Source organism: Acanthopagrus latus, chromosome 18, assembly GCF_904848185.1.
Source record: "Acanthopagrus latus isolate v.2019 chromosome 18, fAcaLat1.1, whole genome shotgun sequence".
NCBI classification, from domain to species: Eukaryota; Metazoa; Chordata; class Actinopteri; order Spariformes; family Sparidae; genus Acanthopagrus; species Acanthopagrus latus.
Window position 1 is genome coordinate 20,547,612 of NC_051056.1, and position 20,843 is coordinate 20,568,454.

Below are 20,843 nucleotides of genomic sequence, written 5' to 3' on the forward strand. Positions count from 1 at the left end.
CCACATATGTTCTTGGAGATGTTTTACAAAGTACTAAAGAAATCCCCTCAAAGCAAGAAAGAGAGCAAGATTACGATATGACCTTTTCTGTTGCACCAGAGTGTAATAGAGCCGGACTACAGCGTGTCCCATGATTTCTCTTATTTTTGAAATGCAGCAGCAGACATTGACCCTTTTCAAGAGAGTTAACTAGACCCGTCTTACCCTTTTCCATCTGTCTGCTCTCAGCATGACTCATCACTCTCCAGGGTGTTGTTTTGTTTGTGGATGTAAGTTTGCATCGGGGGCACTGGTGCCTCATCAAGTTCCCACATCGAATTAGACAAGTAATTTCTTAGAGGCAAGACGGGAGGACACTTAAGAGCAAAGCCTCACCCGCACCGGAGTATTCTGCATTTTTCATTTAGTGTTATTGTGCTCCTTTCCTTCTGTTTCTGCCTTCTTACTGAGATTGTAGAATCAGGGTCATGTTTTTTTGCTTGGGGAGTAAGATGAGGACTTTTCAACTGGGGGAAGACTCTGGCCTTGTAAATGAAAGTGACTCTAGCTGTCTCTGTGTCTGCATGCAACGGAAGCAGAGACTGGATTTAGCCTGTCCCGCCCTGATCTTCTCAGTCTCTTTGTCAAATTCGGTCTTCTCTCTGCGGCTCTTGCAGCTGTGTTGTCGCAGTTGGTGAAAGTATAAGGGCATTTTGGGGGAAGAGTGATGTGAAACAATTGAAATGCACGACCCACTTAGTTTTTTTTTTTCATTGGTCCCAGGCTGATTTACCTCTTTTAAATAAATGTGAGAGAATTAAGCATGATAAAGCAATGACAATTGAGACTCAATCTGCCAGTTATTTATTCAGATAATCAGTTAAAAGCTTGCCCTATAAAGTATAAGAAAATAGAGTAAAGTGCTAATATGAATTTCCTAATTCAGAAGGTAACATTTCCAAATTGCTTGTTTAGTCCAAAACCCAAAGCTTTTCAATTTACAATGTTGGTTAGTCAACAACTTAATGAATCGACTTATCATCTAATCTCTTATTTAGATTAGCATCAGTTTGTTTTATGTTAAATAAATTCAACTAAATGCAATTTTCTGCATCAACTTGGACAATTTCCCTGCAGTAGGAGGAGCTTTACAGCAGTGCAGTGCGTGCCGCTGTGACTGATTAGGATTGAATGCCAAGTAGAATATGTCATGTTTGCAGCGGATGGACTCCATGAACCCTTCACTGTAAGGAGAGCTGACCAGGAGATTGTGATTGAAAGTGGTAGAATATGTGAAGGGAGTAACAATCAGGGCTAGAAAAATAAAGAGGATTGGGGTACGTTATATTCAAAATTCCAACCGACAAATTAAAGTTTATTAATTCTAGTGCCAAACGCGAACATATTAACTCCATATGAGACTCTTGTGATGACTCACTTTCTCTACAATCACCCAGGTCACCATAACTGTAAAAAATCCCGCTAACACCCGACAACACATTCATATAGGGTTAGTTATTAGTACGAGGTACATAATGCATCCTCTTTGTCCAACTATATTTCGGATGACAGTTGACTTTGTAGAAGAGATGCAGCAAAGTAGCGAGCTTAAACCGAACATAGAGTGTGTATTTTGAGGCTGGCCCAGTAAGATAAGATTGGAAGCTGGTATTCTCTGCCCTGGGTAGTGCATGAGGTCAGGCTTCTTCTTCCAGACAGTGTTCCTTCTGGTTGGATGGAGCCCGGCTCAGTTAATCTCCCCCTTTGGAAAGAACTCAGAAAAAGGAGTGAGGGAAATAAAAGGAATATGTGAAGCAAGTGTGGCAAGTAGGTCGTCGCTTTGAGGGAAGAACCCGAAGTGACTGCAGTCTTTTGCTGCTTGTCTGTACTAAGTTCTGTTGTAGGCTGCACATAGACGTTAATGTAATAGCACAAACACCTACACAATGAAGTGAAGGTGCCATTTGCGAAATCTTTTAACCATTAATTTGTACATGGGGACAAGACATTTCTTTTCCTGGCAGATCAATAAGTTTAACTCCTTGAACACTACAATTTATCTGTTAAAAATAAAATGCTGCTTTTCTCATTAAATAGTTCACTTAAATTCCACTTAAATACCACAGCTCTACTTTATCACCTATTCAAGCTGTTAATGTAATGATGAAGTGTTTAATGTTTCATCAGATGGTGCCATGGATGTTAGCTTTGGCCAGTAGGGAGCCTTTGATTCATTGCCTGCTGAGCAGACTCTCCCATTAACTTCCACCACCTCCTATCTTTTATAGCATGTCCTGGCTCCTCCTTGTGGAATGCAGCTCATTATTGACCGATTAGATTTTTCTTTTTTTTTTTTTTTTTTTACAATGGTTGCTGAGGGTAACAGTGAGCTCCGCTTGTGCTGGCACAGTAGGCCTGATTCATGTACATACGTGCTCAGGGCAGTGCGCCTTTTGTTTAATCTGCAGCAGCTAATTTTACGGTCAGCCGCTGAGATTGCCTCCCACAAGCATGCTCTGTGAGCTCAAACAGTGCCATTCAATGGGGGATTTGTCTGAAGAAAAATAGAAATACACTGATACTAAATAGAGATACTTATTAATTTCATAACAACAGGCTGCTGTTAATCCCTATTTGAGAGAATGAATTGAATTAAATAATGTCAGTTACAAATACAGATCATGAATAATTTGCATTCATATATAGAAAGGTTTGTGAAGCTAATGCAGCAGGAGTCATTAAATTTACATCTGATGAAATCAAAGAGAGATGGAGGCACATAAAGCAATGCAGTAGTAGCTTCACTCAACTTTAAATTCAGGGATTCTGTATTTAATAAACATCCAGGTTGCATTATTATTACTATTTTTTTTCATAAAAGAATAACATTTTTTTTAGAAATAATATAATCGTATAAAAGAGGTTTTGCACTTGTGAGATTTCCAACTTTATGCCTGCTGATATCTGCACCTGCTCTTCAGAGGCAAATACATGGCCACATAAAACTGACCCATAAATTGGGGGAACGTCTGTAAACTCAGCAGAATGTGTTCTGCCAACAACATCTCTGGTGACATCTCCTCTTGTTATTATTTGATCAGTTTTCACTTACGTTGGCATGCATGAAGGACAGACACAATCTGTACCTCATTTGCAAGCAAATTGTACTCCGAAGCAGGTGCGCTTCATAAACAGCCTTCGTAACGTCCATTTGGTTGCAGAATACATCACAGATGAGATGCAACAGGCTCAGTAACTCTCACTCAGCCTGTCTGAGGAATTCTGCTTTTTACATTACAATTGCGACTGAGTGGAATATAATGCAAATTCCACACTGTCTTTGAGTAACAAAACTGTATTCATTCATTCTGATAACCACAAAAACTAAATAGATAGCACATGATAACCCGTTGTCCATCTCTCTATGTTTCTTCCAGATGCTGAAGGAGGAGAGGTGTCGCCCCCAATGGGTGCTGGCGTAGACAGCAACAGCTGGCACTTTCGCTACGGCCCCGGAGGTCCTGGTGCACCCCCACAGCACCTGAAACCAGGCGAGGTTCCCCCAGAAGCCTTCATCATCCCGGGCTCCCCCGCCATAATATCCATCAGACAGAACCAGGGAGGAGAGGACGACAAGAGCGATTTCATCACCTTTGGGAAGAAAGAGGAGGCCAAGAAGAAGAAAAAGAAGAAGAAGGAGAAGAAAGACAAGAAGGATAAGGGCAAGGATGATGGAGATGAGTAGAGGAGCGGAAAGAGAAAACAGCAAGAAGAAAAGGGCGTTGTTAAAACAGAGGTACCAACCAAAGTCCAATGGGCAAAAAGAAAATGTGAAAACAACTAAAGATTTTCCAATTTGTTACCTATTTACACTGCTAATATTTTAAAGCTCTTTTTGTTATCAACCTGGCCTTACCAAGATTTATTTTACCTTCAGTCCCCTACTGAGGTAAATTATTGATCTTGCCTTGATAAACAATAAAATGATTGATTTTGCTCCACGCCCCTATGTGCCTATATACACCCCGAGTCAACTCATGTCAGTCATCTTTCCCCAAAAAGAAGGACCACTCTTTGGCCTTGTCTTGAATTGTTTCTCCTTTAACCCACTGGGCACGTTGGCACCTCTGTCTTACCCCCTCCCAACTATGATGTGTAAACCATTCTCTCTGAGAGAAGACAAATACTTTGTACAAGAACAACAAAAAGCTCTGTGCCAGCTAAGGAAAAGAAGAAAGACAACACAGATGGAGACATACGTATGTCATCTGGAGCTGGACACACACTAATTGTAAATAGCACAGGAGAGAGTCACTGAAACTAAGGCTAACATGACACTGCTGCAGATTCCTCTGGTATTTACCAACAGTGTTTCCTGAGATCTCAATGAAACCACATGCACACACACGCATGCTCACACATTCAAACTTGCAAACGCATACATACACTTACCATGGCAAAGAAGACACGGAAAGCACTTGAGACCTAGAGAGAAGGAGGGAAATAAAAGAAGGGGAGAAAGTCAACTGACATCAAAGAAATGTGCTTAAAACTAGACACTGCAAGCTTTTGCCCTGCACAGTCGCCTTTGCGGTGCGCATGTGTATATGAACTCTCTCTGGATGGAAGCAGCATCCTTTCGTGATCACTCTGTATTTGCTCACTGCTTTTGAAGGACACAGAGAGCTTCATCTCCAACTAGAACCCCAACTGAGGAATGCAGAGCACACCGGAAAGATGAAGCGATGGGAGGATACGTCGCATCCCCCTGAGGATCACAGAGGGGAGAGTCCAGTTGAGCTGGCTTGTGACTCCGCTTTCAGTCAGTGGATTCTGACGAAACCTTACAGAATATTAGGAGAGTCTTGAGATTTAAATAACACCTTCTCTGCTCCCCCTGCTGCAGCAAAAGCCTGATGCTTTCTGCTTTGAATGTTTGGTAGCAACCAGTCCTTACCTGATACCTTGAGTTTACAACTGCTCACCTGCTTGTACTTGCCCCCCAAGCCTCCACGAGCCATCCTCTCCTCCTCCCCAACTGCCTTTTTCCCCACAGTCACCCATCCCACTGACTGCCTCTTCACGGGATGATGAAGTCTGTGAACTCATTTTTTCATTTATTCTCTAAAGAGATTCACTATTACATGCTTTTTCTTTTTTTTCCTCACAGCTTTAACTGCTTTTTGCGTGTCATGCCCTCCCCTATTTACCCGTCAGACACTGCCCCTAACCCCCGCTCTGACCCCCTGCTCAGGATCGATCCTGGGAACGGCCTGCTCTGAACATTGTGGTGTGCTGAGAACAGCATGGAGTAATGTGGATGAGGCCTGGGGAAGCCCAGTCGGGGAGTCAGGGGTCTAAGCCCTGAACTCTTGTCAGATGTCTCTCCAAGTGCACAACGGTTCAGTGCTTTTAACTTGCGAGTACTAGAGTACGCTGTTCATTTTCCTGTTTGTAGCCGCTGATGAGAGGGGACCAGGTGGGATGAAGCAGAATACAGGGGTGGAGGGCTGGTATAAAGCGAGGAGACAGGTGCCACGGGCTGGCCCTCCCCCCCATGTACAAGAGAAGAACGACATTCTCCAAATTGATTGTGTAGGATCATTGAGTCACATATTAGCTTTTTATGTACGCTGTAAATGTAGCGTAGAGTTTTCAGAGATTGTCTCTACATTAGTAATTAAAATCTGCTAAAGAAACGGGCATCTGAAGATCCCCATCCCGCAGCTACATCCCACCAATCCTCTCTCAGGAGGTTTTGAAAAAGGGGCGCACACATGCCTCAAGATCTGCTTCTGTTGGTTTCCCCTCCCCCTGCCTGTAACTTGTTGCCACGTCCCCAAAGTTTTGCGGCTCAGTATGACGTCACTCCATTAAGTGGCTGCTGCATGTACTGCTCTAAGGAAACACATACTATATAGAGAAATATATATATAAATAGATAGATGGCTATGATTTTATTCTTTTGTATTATCATTTTTCTTCATTACTCACACAGGAGATATTTGTATGTACTTCTGTCCGCCAAACATCTATGTACTACAATCTTCACGCTCCACAGATGTTGTATGGCATCCACTAAACCTCTTTAGATATTTGTAAATGCTATAGTGTGATACCTTTCAACGCAAGTTTATTATTTTTCTTTTACCAACTATGATTTTTGCTTTTGAGAACAAGCGAAGCAAGAAAAAAGGAAAAAAAAAAAAACACTCTGTGTCCGGTTTTGACATGACGATCTAACTAACACTGTAATATTGTAACTGAAATATGTATGATCCTATGATGAGCTATCACTTCCCTTTCACTCTTAAAAAAAAAAAGAAAATGACTGAAAAAAAACCTAAAAATGTTCCAGTGTAAAAAAAACCGAACGTATATGTAGTGTATGCTTGTGTTTAGTGAGTGTTCATGCTGTCATTCTTTCCCAATGTATGGTGGTGAACTATGGTGGCAATGTGCTGTCCTAAATGGACGAGCCCAGATCTGTTGTAAAACCTTTTTTTGTACACCCGCTCATCAACTGTGACAGTGAAGTAGTGAATTTCATTTATTTCATTTATTTTCAGACTTTTTTTAATTTTACCTAAATGGAAACAGTGGTAATGTGTTTTGTTTATAAATCACTAATAAAGTTTTCTTTCTTAAAAATAAATGTGAATTTATTGTCTCCGGGACGCTTGTTGAGATGGGACAAAATACAGAATATGATTGAATTTGGATAATTTAGTTTATGATTGTATTACAAATTTAATTCATTTTGAGTGAACAGCTCAACTGCAATTTTTAAGTACTGTGTAATAAATGACACTTTTTAATTAAAAGATAGCCTTATGTAATGAAAACCTTAATTAAATTACTGTATCATTATTGTTCTCATTTTACAGTGTCTTTTATCTCGGGAGAGTTTAGAGGAAAAGGGGTCAGTGCAACACTCCAGACGAGTGAGAATGAATCGGTAAGAAGGAGTTCATCTCTTCACATCAGTGAAGGGCACAACTGATAAACTATCTACAGGCTACACGTGCACTCATCCCACATCTTTCTCTGCACTGACAAGCACTCAGATTTGAGACACAGGCAGAATGACCCGCCCAGTGCTGATGCCTCATTTGTCCTTGTTGAAAGCCACAGCCACAGATGGTCCAAACATTCCCTTGTGAAAGGAAGCGTCCAGAAGCAGCATAATTTAATAGAGTGGCTAAGTAGATTTACTGTATCCCAGTGGGTGAGTTTGCACAAAAAAAGAGATCACAATAGAGAGACATCAGTCATGCTGGCCCAGATAAAATGCAACATTGATAATCAATACCTTTATCCAGCCATCCACTCTGGCAGCCAGTTCAATAGTTTCCTAAAGAGTCATTTAGAGCTCTATAGAACAACAACCGATTTCGCTTTGTGATCTTTTACTTGCATTGAATAAACACAATTTTGTACTTATTCACGGATTAGTGTCAAACAGATTTGTTTCTGCATTCTTGTGTTTTTATACTGATGCTGAAATATGTAAAGCTAATGAAGACTCCCTCTCTCCTCCTCTGAGTTTCATCTTGCACTCAGAGATGGGAGGTGGCAGGGAGAGAGGTTCAAGAGTTCATGTTCTTTTTTTTTTCTTTTTTTTTTTTTTTTAAAAGGGTTAAAAAACAAACAAACAAACAAACAAAAAAACAAAAACAAAAAAAACACTGGATTCAACAATGCTGCATCCCATTCTTTATTTCAATGTCTCCAGGAGACAAAAAACTGTTTCTATGGTTACAGCTATTTTGGGAATGGTCTCTATGGCAACAGCCTTATATACTTAGCAAACACAGGGTTGAAACTGTGGGGTGCACGGTCAAGGTGTGTGTGGGGTGTGTGTGTGTCCTTTCATGTCCCACGGGCAGCACAGAGGACGAGGCTGCTGATCCGATGATGCAACAACAGAAACGGCGTCTCTGACATTTCACAGCAGATCCGCGGGAGCACAACACTTTAACAAAAACCACTAACGCCCACGTATTCAAAATGCCTACAGTTACATATTCCCATGAGCATTCACAAGACGTGCTCTGGTCTTTCTGAGTTTTGGCTCGTTCGAGTTATACAAACAAATTAACAAACAAGCGAACTGGCTCAGTGTGCAAAGAAGTAGCCTGCAGTGTTTGGTCTGCAGAGCGGTGAATCTCTGGCTAATGAATATGGATATATATTATGGCAGAGTGAATAGAGACATGCAGGCAGAGCAGTTGGGCCACTGGGCTCACATTCTTTATAAGCTGTCCAGTCCAGAGAGAGGAACCTACGCCCGTTTATACACAACATAAACATAGATTATACTGTGCAGTGCGTAAGTCTTAAATCATGTGATATGATACGAACTGACCTATAGAGGGAGATCAAACGGTGAAACATAAATTGCAAATTGTGTCTAAAAGGGTCTTTTAACACAAAATGAGACGGATTAGGGCAAATCAGTTTACTAGAACTGAAGACTACATGTGTTTGTCTTAGTAGGAGTGTTGGCTGGTGATGTTGCCAGCTGCAGTGACTCAGCACAGCCATCATCCTGCTGAGGAAGGCAAATGGAGTGACTTGGAAGCAACCACGATGAAGATGGAAAGATTAATGTGCACAATATTTTTTGTTGGCCCGTGGCAACAACGGCAGTACACATCACACTGCAGTGACACAGCCTGTGTGTGAGAGAAAGTGCAAAGGAGTTAATGGAAACAGGGGCAGACGGGAGGTTGAGAATTAAGTAAATTTGTTTCAGCCTGTCATGATTAATGCAAATGAGCTTAATTGGCCCACTGGTACCCCAAATATAAATGCATGAGTCGTAGTGGGATTGTGGCCTTAGTATTTGTTGTTTTAAAGCATCTATCTATCTATCTATCTATCTATCTATCTATCTATCTATCTATCTATCTATCTATCTATCTATCTATGATACCGGGTATGCTTTTTCTCTCAGGTGGGCTTTTATCAGACCTGTTCTGCTGACTTGCTCGTGCTTCATATTCCAAAAGTATAAGGTCTGAACTCAGAATAATTGCTTTTAATCTCAGTGCGGCCTCCTGAAAAAAAACAAAAAACAAAAAACAAAAAACAAAAAACAAAAAACAAAAAAAAAGAATACAACACCTCGCTGAAACCAAATAAATCACAAAATCATACCTTCTGGCCATTTCAGAAATGTGATCCTGCAACCAATCACACACTCAGGTAACAGAGGGTCACTGAAACAGACAAGCACAAACAATGGAAACATCTATAAGTTTAATTATCTACATTTCAGCAACAAAATAACAGTATTAATTGTAATATTTCTTCAATTGGTTTTAATCTATCTATCTATCTATCTATCTATCTATCTATCTATCTATCTATCTATCTATCTATCTATCTATCTATCGCCTGAGCTGGAAATGAATGAAATATGCGCTAAAACACTGACTGGTCTCTGTTGTGTTGTTCAATAACAAGCGTGACGACTTGGTATCCGTTTTAACATTTATTCTTCTTCTGCCTATCTTATTCACCATTACAACTGTATATTTAACCTAGAGTGTCTCCCCCTAGTGTCCTGGCAACCTATTGGTCTTGAACTCATCAGGTCTAAACCCAACCCATATTACATTACACCACATCCCCCTTACTGAGAGCTGAAGAGAATATTAACTGTGGCTCCTAAAAGGTTCCTCTCACATAAGATTATCACGATCCATATATTCTTTGAACCTCTAGACTTTTCTTTTGCATCTCCAAATAAACTCATATAACATTCCATAACAGTGTGGTCTTTTACTTAAACAAACATTCAGACCCCATATCTAAACACAATTCAACCTTGGAGTTTTACATCATACACATTTGTTCTTTTTTTTTTTCACATGCTTTTTTTTCCCTCTTTCACAGGTTTAGTCTGTCCGGTCTCTTTATTTCTCTGCCTGACCTTGATCTCATGATGTCAGGTGTGTTTACAGACTTTGTGGGTGGTGGAGGAGTCTCTACACCTCCATCTGCTTCAGGTGGCTGTTCAGGTTGTTGCTCACGCTCTGACCCTGACTCCGGCATTGGAATCAAGTGGCAACGATTCCGCCGCAGTGTCCCTTGTGGTCCTGTGACCAGGTATGATCGTGGACTGCTGTGTACGGATGTCACTTTACCTTCTTCCGCTGCATCGGAAATCCAGATGTTGTCTCCAGGTGACAGCTTACCCAGATCTCGTGCTCTGTGTCTGCTGTTGAAGCACTTTGCACCTGCCCATCTCTTCTCCCTCTCTTTCTGCTGAAGCACTTGAAGGTCTGGAAGCGTTGGACGCAACCTCTCAGGCAGGATAGGCAGTGTAGTGCGCAGGCGCCGTCCCATGAGCAATTCAGCAGGGCTGTAACCATTACTCAGGGGTGTCGCTCTGTAAGCTAACAGGGCTCGGTAGGGGTCTCTGGTCTTCTTAAGCAAGAGTTTGACGGTTTGAACCGCACGTTCGGCTTCGCCGTTACTCTGTGGATATTTAGGACTGCTTGTTATATGCTCAAAGCAATAGTCAGTTGCAAACGCCTTCATCTCATGTGCAGAGAACTGTGGACCGTTGTCACTTACAAGGGTCTCAGGAATACCGTGGCGTGCGAACATTGACTTGAGATGAACAATAATGTCCATAGATCTTGTAGGGCTGAGCTGAGCTATCTCTATGTATCGTGAGAAGTAATCGACCACTAAAAGGTAAGTCTTTTCTTTCAAAATGAAAAGGTCCGCCCCTAGTTTTTGCCAAGGCCTATCTGGAAGTATGGTTGGTATCAGGGGCTCTTTTGGATTAACTCTCTCTTTGATGCATTCTCTGCATTTGAGCACCAGCTCCCGTATCTGATTGCTCAGTCCAGGCCACCATACAGTCTGACTAGCCCTCTCCCTGCATTTCACTACCCCCTGGTGGCCCTCGTGAATTTTCTCAAGAACATCGTCTCTCATGTTCGCAGGTATGACTAACCTTGAGCCACGCAGGAGTAGTCCATTATGCACACTCAAAGCTGCTCTCTCGTGCCAGTAGTGTTTGACGGGCCCTTGCAACTGGTTCCTGTCAGGCCATCCATCCACACAGTATCGCATGACATGTGCGCAGACACTATCATCCTGTAGCTGTTCACGGAGCTCTGTCAGGTACCTGCCGCTGGTCGGGAGGTTGTCCAGCAAAGACTCCACATAGATATTTGTGTCCTCCATTAAGTCATTGTCACTTCTGGTCACTGCATTTTTCAGTGGAGAACGTGAGAGAGTATCAGCGGAGGTGAGGCTTTTCCCAGGTGTATGGAAGATGGAGTAGGAGTACCTCATTAGGCGCATCCTGAACCTTTGTATTCGTGGTGGCAAAGCATCCAGAGCCTGACCTCCAAGCAAGCTCACCAGAGGTTTATGGTCAGTTTCGAGCTCAAAGTGTAGTCCTAGAATGAAATCGCTAAATCTCTCGCAGGCCCATGTCAACGCTAATGCTTCTTTCTCTAGCTGGGCATATCGCTGTTCTGTTTCTGTCAGCGACCTGGAAGCATACGCGACTGGTAACCACACCTCTGCCTTCTTCTGCAACAATACCGCCCCTAGCCCATAGGATGAGGCATCTGCAGATATCTTAAGAGAGCTGTTGGGGTCGTACAGTTGGAGAACTGGTGCAGAGGTCAGCTCGAGTTTCAGACTGCAGAACGCTTTTTGCTGGTTGTGTCCCCAGTACCACATGTTCTTCTTAGACAGGAGTTCTCTTAGCGGTTTGTCCTTCTCAGACAGGTTTGGGATGAACTTTCCAAGCTGGTTCACCATTCCAAGGAAGCTCCTCAGCTCACTTATGTTGGTTGGTTCTCTCATGTCTTGTACGGCTTTTGTTTTTTCAGGATCAGGTTTCACCCCGTCTGCTGAGATGATGTGCCCTAAGAACTTCACCTCTCGTCTCCCAAACTCGCACTTTGCCATGTTCAGCGTGACACCTGCCTTTTCAGCTCGCTCCAGGACTGCATGTACTCTGGCATCATGCTGCTCCTTTGTAGCTCCCCAGATGAGGATGTCGTCCACATGGCAGACAACACCATCCAGGCCTGCCGTGACTTCTGATGTCATCCTATTCTGGAAGTGCTCTGGGGCGGAGCTTATTCCAAAAGGTAGCCTGTTGAAGTGGTAACGCCCAAATGGCGTAATAAAGGTGGTGTAGAGGGCAGATTCTTTCGACAGTGGTATCTGCCAAAAGCCCATGTTTGCGTCGAGCTTTGAGAAGTACTGGGCCCCTGTGAGCATGCCTAGGGTGTGTTCAACAGACGGCAAAATGAACTTTTCCCTGCACACTGACTGGTTCAAAGGTGTCATATCCACGCAGATTCGGACTTCGTCTTTATTCTTTTTAGGAGCTACAACCATGCCACAACACCACTCTGTTGGTGCCTCGACACGGCTGATGACACCAAGCTTTTCCATTCGCTCTAACTCCTGCTTCACCTTCCCCATGAGAGGCAGTGGTACTCGCCGTGGTACTTTAAGAGAGAAAGGCTTGGCATCCGGCTTGAGTTTTATAGTGTAGGGCTTCTGGACCAACCCAAGTCCGTCACAGAGCTTAGGATACGCCGTTCTTACTGTCTCTTGGTCTATGGCGTCCACTCTAGCTACCAGTTTAAGTCTTACTGAAGCTGGCCTGCTCAATAGACCCATGTGCAGATCTTTGACGACGTAGATTTTCTCTGTAATGCTCCTGTCTTTATATGTGAGTGTTTCGGTGGCTGACCCCAGGACCGTCAGTTTCGCACCACCAGGACCATACAGCTGTTTCAGGGCTCCGCTTAGCTCTTTATCTCCATGCATGTGAGTTTTGTAGATTCGCTCGGGTATGGCTGTTACATCGGCGCCAGTATCTATTTTAAAAGTTACTTTGCTGCCTCTTAAAGCTACATCAGCTGTCCATGGCTCTTCACCGGAAGACACCACTCCTAGGAACAATCCATCCATGAATGATCCATCTGTGTCCTCTGCGAGCTCATTCACTGTGCCGGCTAGTCTACACACTCTCCCATAGTGTCCTCGTTTGCCACAGTTGTGGCATTCAGCAGTCTTTGCTGGACACTGAACAGCAGGATGAGGTGGTGATTTTCCACATTTGTGACATGCTTTATGTTCTGTTGCAGTCTGCGCCATTTTCTTATTTTTTTGATTTCCCTGAGTCTGTCCTTTTGCTTTAAATTGTTTTGCATTTGGTGCTTTTCCTTTGTTTTTGTGCAATGCATCTACGGCTACTTTACTAGCAGTGCTCAACTCTCCCCTCAAGTCGGTCTGCTGCCGCTTTACTTCCTCTGACTGCCTAGCCATCGTAACCGCCTTGGTGAGAGTGAGTTCCCGGTCGAGCTGCATTTTCTCAGACAGTGTGGAATCTTTAAGTCCAACCACCAAGCGATCTCTCAAAAGTTCGTCATGCAGTTCACCATACTCACAGCTCTCTGCTAGCGCATAAAGTGACGTGAGGAATGCATCCACTGTTTCTGAAGGCTGCTGCACTCTTTTATTAAACTTGGCCCGTTCGTAAATCACATTTTTCTTTGGAACGAAATATTTATCGAATCCTGTCTTCACTGCATCGTATTGCTGACGCTGCTCATTTGTAAGCACTAACCCTCGTAGCACGTCGTCGGCCTCATCCCCCATGCAGTAGACTAATGTGTTCACTTGGTTAGCCTCAGTGGAGTTATTTAGGTTACTTGCCAGTCTGAAACGCTCGAACCGTCGAATCCATTTCTGCCATTCGTGTGGTTTAGCGAAGTCAAAGGCTTCCGGAGGCTTGATGGTAAATGTCGCTGTGGGGATAGCGTTAGCGTTAGCAGCTCCTTGCCCGCCAGGCGCAACAGGTGCTTGCTCGTCTTCCATGCTTAACGGTAACTTTTCTCTTTTCTTTCTCTTTCGTCGTCGCTTACGGGATCTTGACATTGCACGCTGTCCCAAGTCCGCAGCTTAATGTCCCCGCTTCTGACACCATGTTGTGTTGTTCAATAACAAGCGTGACGACTTGGTATCCGTTTTAACATTTATTCTTCTTCTGCCTATCTTATTCACCATTACAACTGTATATTTAACCTAGAGTGTCTCCCCCTAGTGTCCTGGCAACCTATTGGTCTTGAACTCATCAGGTCTAAACCCAACCCATATTACATTACACCACAGTCTCCTCTTTTAAAATCTGTCCCTTCAGTAGCCTAAGACACACAAACACTGCAGTCACAAGGCGGAGGTCATTGTGCTACTGTGCCAGCGGCTGTGCTGTAACGTAACGCAGTGATGGACTTCATGAGCCATCATGCAGTGCGTGTATGACGTATGGTCACTGCCAGGAACGTTCCATCATCCTCAGTGAGTTAAATCTAGTAAGGAATTTATAGATGATGGTTTGTTTTCAAAGTCAGATATTTCCCGAGCCTGTTAACACTGAGGTTAACGTTATAAATCCTTACTGCTTATACATACTACTTGACGGCGGAAGCACATTTTCTTATTCATTCAACCTTTCATTCACAGTGCACTTGCTCCATGTGCAGGAGCGCCAAGCAAAAGGCGCCATCTCCTGGACGAAGTATCACAGCACATTTGGCAACAGCTGCAGGATAAGTAACTGAAGGTGCTTTTTTTTTAAATGACAAGAGATTTTCTTTTTGAGCTTTCACTCTATTGACAATCAGAATCACTTACATAAGAAGGTGGCGATGAGCTAGGCAATATGTACTTTTAATCATTACAAGCTTCTAATCCATTTTTTTGTTGTTGTTGTTGTTTTAATGTTTTCCAAAACTATCATCAATTGTAAAGTTTAAATCGTGAGTATTATAATATTTGGTGAAGGGTTGATTGATTCAGTCTCTAATTCAAATCGTTGTCCTTATTTTCCTTATTTTGTCTTTATTTAAGACAAAATGGATCCCTGCAGCAAGTGGCACACTCAGGCTGTCTGAGGCGCAGGGGGAAAGAATAAGAGAGGGAACCAGCTGCATGTGGTGTGGCCCACAATAACAGTTTTGGCCAACACAGAGGCTAACTTAGTACACAACTTATAATAATGTATAGGGAGGCCTTTTTGGCAGTGCATCGTGTTTTCTCTATGGGCTTTATCATATTTCATCTACCAAAGAGGCATTCACTTTTTTCTGACAATGTTTGTTTATGTACTACAAAAGGTGAGGACTTCAAGGGATAGGCCAAGGTTAGATTAACATCAAGTAAATATGAAATGTGACGAAAAAATATAATGGTAGAAGTTGACAGCTATCTAGCTTACGATCAACAATGGTCCTATAGTCCTATATCTTCATGATGCAGGGGAAGTAAAAATGTAATGTCACAGAAGAATTCTGTCATATGATGTGCATATACACATTACTTAAATTCAGCAAATTTAAAGATATAATCATGCTATTATGAACACTGTTGTCCTGGAGTACTGATTTAAAGTCTTATCCATGGGATGGTATCCAAAGGAACAATGCAAGTCACTGAATTTTCTTAAACAAGGCCCTGAAAGGTATTCACAATGAAAGCCTTGTTAGGATGTGAAGGTAGCAGATGACAATCAGCATTGGTGCCCCCCAGGGATGTGTGCTCTTCCCACTGCTCTTCTCCCTTTACAACAATGACTACACCTCTGGAGACCCATCTGTTAAACTACTGAAGTTTGCAAATGACATGGAGGTCAAGCGCTCCACTGGACAGTGATGAGATCCATCATTGTCTGGTTTGGATCATCCAACCAACAAAACTGGAAAAGACTACAAAAGGCAGTCAGGAATCCAGACAAAATCATAGCTGCCAACCTGCCTTCCATTGAGGACTTTATACCTCTCCAGAGTGATGAGACAGGTAGGAAACATCACTCAAGGCCCATCACACCTTGGACACAACCTGTTCCAACACTGAAGACACTGTATGCCAGCACAACCAGACACAAGACTGGTTTCTTCTTACAGCCAGCCATCTGATGCACTCTTAAATCAATCATACAATGCAATAACCCTCTAATACAAATTACTCACTTTCATCTTCCATCTTAAAATGCTCTTCTTTTAACAAATACATATAATCATGCACTTTCACTGTCAAAATATATTCTGCTTGCAGTCATATGTGTAATGTACATATGCATATGGTGTACATATTCCATCCGCCTCAAGTCGCACATTCATCCAGTATTTATTTCTTTGCACTTCTTGTTCAAATTATACAATTCTTGTAGCTAATTATATGCGTTGTTTCCGGCGCTAATAAAAGACCAGAGAGCTTTTAATTTGAAATTGAAATAGGAAGTGTTCAGTGTTATATCAACAGCACAATTAACTATTGACAAAAGTGTTTCGTAACAATCTTAAATATAAATATCAATGTGGAAATCGTGCATCTAAATCTTAAGTATGAACATTGTGCTTCGTAAACTAATTATTCAAATTGATATTTAAATATTCAAAGGAATGCCGCCTTGGCGGAAGTTATATTGGTCGTCCTGCAGTGCCCTTCCGTAAATGCATGCGATTGGTGAGTGACGCTAACCGGGTGGCTGTCCCGGCCTCCTCTGTGTCATTTAATCCGCGTTCTGATTTAAATGTCCAGTGTGAAAGTCCAGACATTTAATCTCAACAACTTTGAATGTCGCCTTAGTGTTCAGAACCTCTGCAGCAACGAAACAACGACATACCATAGTAACAATGGCAGTTAACGTCTTCACCATGGCAACAAACACGGAAGTTAGTGTTAAGCGTTAGTAGCTGTGGTACTAAGCTAGCAATTTTCAAGTCCAGTAAGCTGCTTTTTTGGGTCTTTTTCAAATGCGAACTGGTTGGACAAGTTACCGGACTCAACCATGCAACGTTGACGGTAAAACACGTATTTGAATGTCGTTGCCCTGTGTATGTTCATGGAAGCTCCGCACGTTTTCAGCGTTGGCGCGCTAACGTTAGCGAACTATAACAATTTTAGCTAGCGCTTCACTTAGGTTTAAGATAAATCCAGCACAACTGGGCACGTAGCGCGACGAACCTCCCCATAACTAGTTAAGGGGTTTAATGTCAATTAAGATTAAATGTGCTCTAATACAGTTAACTTAGTTTCCCCTATATATCTATTTTCTTCACACAGAGGGAAACAATTTCAATTTGGGACTTTGGAAGTACACCATATTAAAGGAGAGGTGCGTTGCTCTAACAGTTTGGTTGGGGCAAATGCACTTAACGTTAACCATTCACCTAGATGGCCCCTTTTCTCGTAAATGCTTAATATCTGTGAATGGGCGCTTAAAACATCAGTTAATTTCCCCCTATATATTTATTTTCTTCACATGGAACAAGAATAAATTCTGTCTGAGTTTGGTAGTGCACCATATCAAAAAAAGAGACCTATGCTAATGAAAATGTATTGTGACAGCATAATGACCTACAATTAAAAATGGCTGTCTTGTCTTATGTCAAGCCTATTTCACCCACCATAAGCAAGTAATTAAGCACCTTTGCCAGCCCATCAGTTCAATTCGCCTGAGAATGTTTGCATGAACTATATTTAACACTTGAAATCTATATATCATTTTAAAGATCTACTTTTAAATAATACAGACGCAAAATACTGTGTGTTACTGTGTGCTAGGTTGTTTGAAAGGGTTTAATTCATTCAGTATACTCAGCAAAATTCAATGGTGTTGTATTTTCTTCTTAGGTTTCTGTACCTTCTGAGAGAAAACCCTTACTTATGGATTATCCTGGACACACGTGAAGATTATTTTGCCTGCTAATCTCTGAGAGGAAACCTTTACCTGTCGATAATCCTGGACACACGTGAAGATGATTTTGTCTACTCATCTTTCCAAACTACTATACTGGTGAGTGAGTAAAATTGCATTCTTCTTTTTTGACAACTAAGAATAAAGGTAACATTGAATGCACTCGTTGCATTAAATGGTATGGTCGTACTGAAACTAAAATATCAAACAATCTTCAATTCTTAATGCTACCAAGAAAAGGTAGATGCACCTTCCAGTTTGTTTGATTCAGTGGGTCAAATGTGCACAGTATGAAAATATCATTGTTTCCTATCCCATTGCTTGTGTGTGATTGTGTGTCTCATGGAGCTCATTGCCTCTTTAAGGAGAACTCCAGCATTTTACACATCAATGTCCAGTTACAGGACTTGTGGTGTACTACTACATTTGTAATAAAACAAACAGATGTATTAACCTTCTGTGGCTACAAAGAGAGCTGTGCTGAATTTGATAGATTGCCTCAAGGGATGTCACTTGTGTCAGCATCGGCTGGTCTTGTAGACCGTAGTCAGTGTTTTCCTGACACTTTTGTCTGGTTGTTCCAACTTTCTTACTAGCGTGATTGTCAGTGTGATTTTTACATTATTGGCCATACATCCCATTATCTACTGCAAGACCAAGATTGTCTGACATGTTGAACATGGTAATGTGATGTAATTAAATGAGTACAGATGCAGTCTGTCAGTTGCAGTTGGACAGTGCTTAATTCTTATCTTTTTAGTTCTATTTAGCTCTTTCACTCCTACTCCAGCTGCAGCACTCTTTTGAATAGTGCTGTCACAAGTTTAAATCAAAAATTGTTTATCGTTGAATCACTGAAGGGTGTTATTTTTTTGTTGAACTCCAGAATCTTTTTTGGTAAATATTATTTTCCAAACCCTGACCTGAAAAAAGCCACCAGTATAAAGTCAGGCTCTTGTTGTAAAATATTCTCATGTTTTTACAGACTAATTTGAAAATGTAAATGGAAAAGTAGTACTCAGAATAGTCTAACCATCTGTACAGGATTTTTTTCTCAACATCAAATATTTTAAAAAATCTTGACCTAGTAGGGCTTGGCAATATGATATATATTGTTATTGTGACATGAGACTATATGTTGTTTTAAAGGTTACAATAAAGTGATGTAACTTTTTAAACTTACCAGACTGTTCTATTTCTTCCAATACTTGCCTTTACACATGTAGTCATCATATCCACATTAGTGATGATTATGTTTTGAGATAGTACCAAAGTCATCGCTACAATATTGTAACAAAAACGGAAAATTTGCTTATTTGATCAGAAATATTGTGTTATATGATTTTGTTGCCCAGTCCTAACATTTCTGAAGTGCTTTTGGCTGCAGCATATTCTGCCTTACTGACTGAGCGGTCCAACTGTCGTAACATCACTCTGTCTTCTGCAAAGACAGAACAACGGAGTCTCGTAAATCTGATGGTGGGGGAGCCTGTTTTATGAAAAATAACAGATGATGTAAGCCCTTCCTTCATCCTGCTCATCTCATCTAGAATACCTGACGATCACATGTTATCCAAATCTATCTTTCTGGGAGTTCAGCTCAGTACTCATTACAGCCATGGACATTCCTCCATAAGCAAACAAAGAATTCTGTGGGAAGGTGTATTGACATGAGATGAGTGATGTTAAAGGGGATCTACTCCAATCCAGTTTTGAGGACATCGGTGAGTTTGCAGATGTAGGTGACTAGCTTCATAGAAACTGTAGCAGAAAATGGTGTTCCCACAGATCAATCTGGGCCACTGTCATTGCAACATAGGGGTAGTCAGTGGTGATATGGAAGGATATAAAGCAGTGTCCTGCAGGGGTCAGCGCTGACACCTCACTGGGAGTGGAAGAAAACACAGGTCTTATCAGAGCAGGAGCACAGGAGGAGACTGAAGCAGGTCACCACCAGGAAAGAAGCTGGTGCAGATGACTTCCCCAGGCAGATTCCTGTATGGACATTTTGCATCAGTGTTCAGACCCATCTTTAACCTCCCTCTGGCCCATGTTAGGGGGACTTAACATAGACTACAGATATTGACACTGTGACAGCAAAAGACCACGCTCCCATCACCTCACAGCGAGGGAAATTTAAGGTTTTACATGAAGTCCTGCTATCTTTCTAATCTGCTTTTTGGTGCATCCTGATGGGGAGCTTAACCACCACGTATGGGAACAGCTCCTCTCAGGACAGAATTCTGTGATTGGCAGAGTGCATTAAGGGTACTGATAAGATAAGATGTTCCTTTATTGACACCTGGCTTTAACAACATGGCCTTTTTGTGAAGTGTTTCTTATCTGTTTTTATTTCGTATTTTCTGTATAGTTTAACTTTTATAATTTCTTCTACTTGTCATACTAACTTTACCTGGGAGTTCTGATGGAGCTGTATGTATCTGTGACAAATCCAGTCCCAAGCATTTTTAGAAGTCAGTTTTCAGTATAATTATGATTATTATCTCAGAATTATATATCCAAACAAATCAGGTGCCAGTTAATATTCTATGACTTGGGGGACCAAAATGAAAGCTCAGAAGAAAGAGTTTATTTTTGTAGTGCAAGCCCTCCTATGCCATTTTGTCTCTGTCCATGGTTCTGAAACAACTATTGCTACTGCAACATTATTTTCTTTTCATTTCAATCCATGATTATTAGCATCAAAAGCTTTCACATCATGTATGGTGTATACGATCTGCTCAATAAGCAAGTTCTGCCCTGGAAATTTTGTATGGGACAGCATTATCAAGATTTTGATTTGGCTCTTTGTAGTTAGATACTCGTTTGGTGTTTAAAATGACTCCAGATAAAAAAGTTTTTATAAAATGGGCATTTTCTATTATGCGTTACCAGGTACCCTTTTCAAGGTGAATATTTATATGGAAACATTACATATTTGATTATAATGTCTATTTTACATGTGGCACACAGTGAGAGTGGGTGAACATAGAGTGCGTTTAGACTTTGTGGAGAGGGTTTCATGCAGATGCAAAGACTGAAAAGTGACTCATGGTGCCGCTGTAGGCCAGCACAAAAGTATCGCTGACATCTCCACCCACTGCTACTG

General features: G+C 41.7%; 2 protein-coding genes across 32 annotated transcripts in view; one reads left to right on the plus strand and one right to left on the minus strand.

The window, feature by feature from the left end:
* Positions 1 to 6,630, plus strand: part of LOC119007749 (protocadherin alpha-C2-like) — a 191,839-nt gene extending 185,209 nt beyond the window's left edge. For all 29 annotated transcript variants that reach the window (XM_037077630.1, XM_037077626.1, XM_037077634.1 and 26 more), the window contains one exon: positions 3,417 to 6,630. In XM_037077630.1, coding sequence (XP_036933525.1) covers positions 3,417 to 3,724 — 308 coding nt within the window. In that variant the 3' untranslated portion in view covers positions 3,725 to 6,630. The remainder of the gene's footprint in view (positions 1 to 3,416) is intronic.
* A 1,168-nt stretch (positions 6,631 to 7,798) lies between these two features.
* On the minus strand, positions 7,799 to 16,835 carry LOC119007662 (uncharacterized protein K02A2.6-like). Of its 3 annotated transcripts, XR_005071190.1 has the most exons (4): positions 16,516 to 16,835; positions 9,142 to 9,203; positions 8,956 to 9,041; positions 7,799 to 8,657 (listed from the first exon to the last, which is right to left on the minus strand). XR_005071190.1 is itself a non-coding variant. In XM_037077468.1 (3 exons), exons 1-2 carry the CDS (start codon positions 13,912 to 13,914, stop codon positions 9,178 to 9,180), a joined length of 3,807 nt encoding a protein of 1,268 aa, XP_036933363.1. In that variant the 5' UTR covers positions 13,915 to 14,123; the 3' UTR covers positions 7,799 to 8,657; positions 9,142 to 9,177. The 3 variants fall into 3 exon arrangements, 1 of the variants encoding a protein (XP_036933363.1); XR_005071191.1 differs by lacking the exon at positions 8,956 to 9,041; XM_037077468.1 differs by lacking the exons at positions 8,956 to 9,041; positions 16,516 to 16,835 and adding an exon at positions 10,134 to 14,123.
* Between the last annotated feature and the right edge of the window lie 4,008 nt (positions 16,836 to 20,843).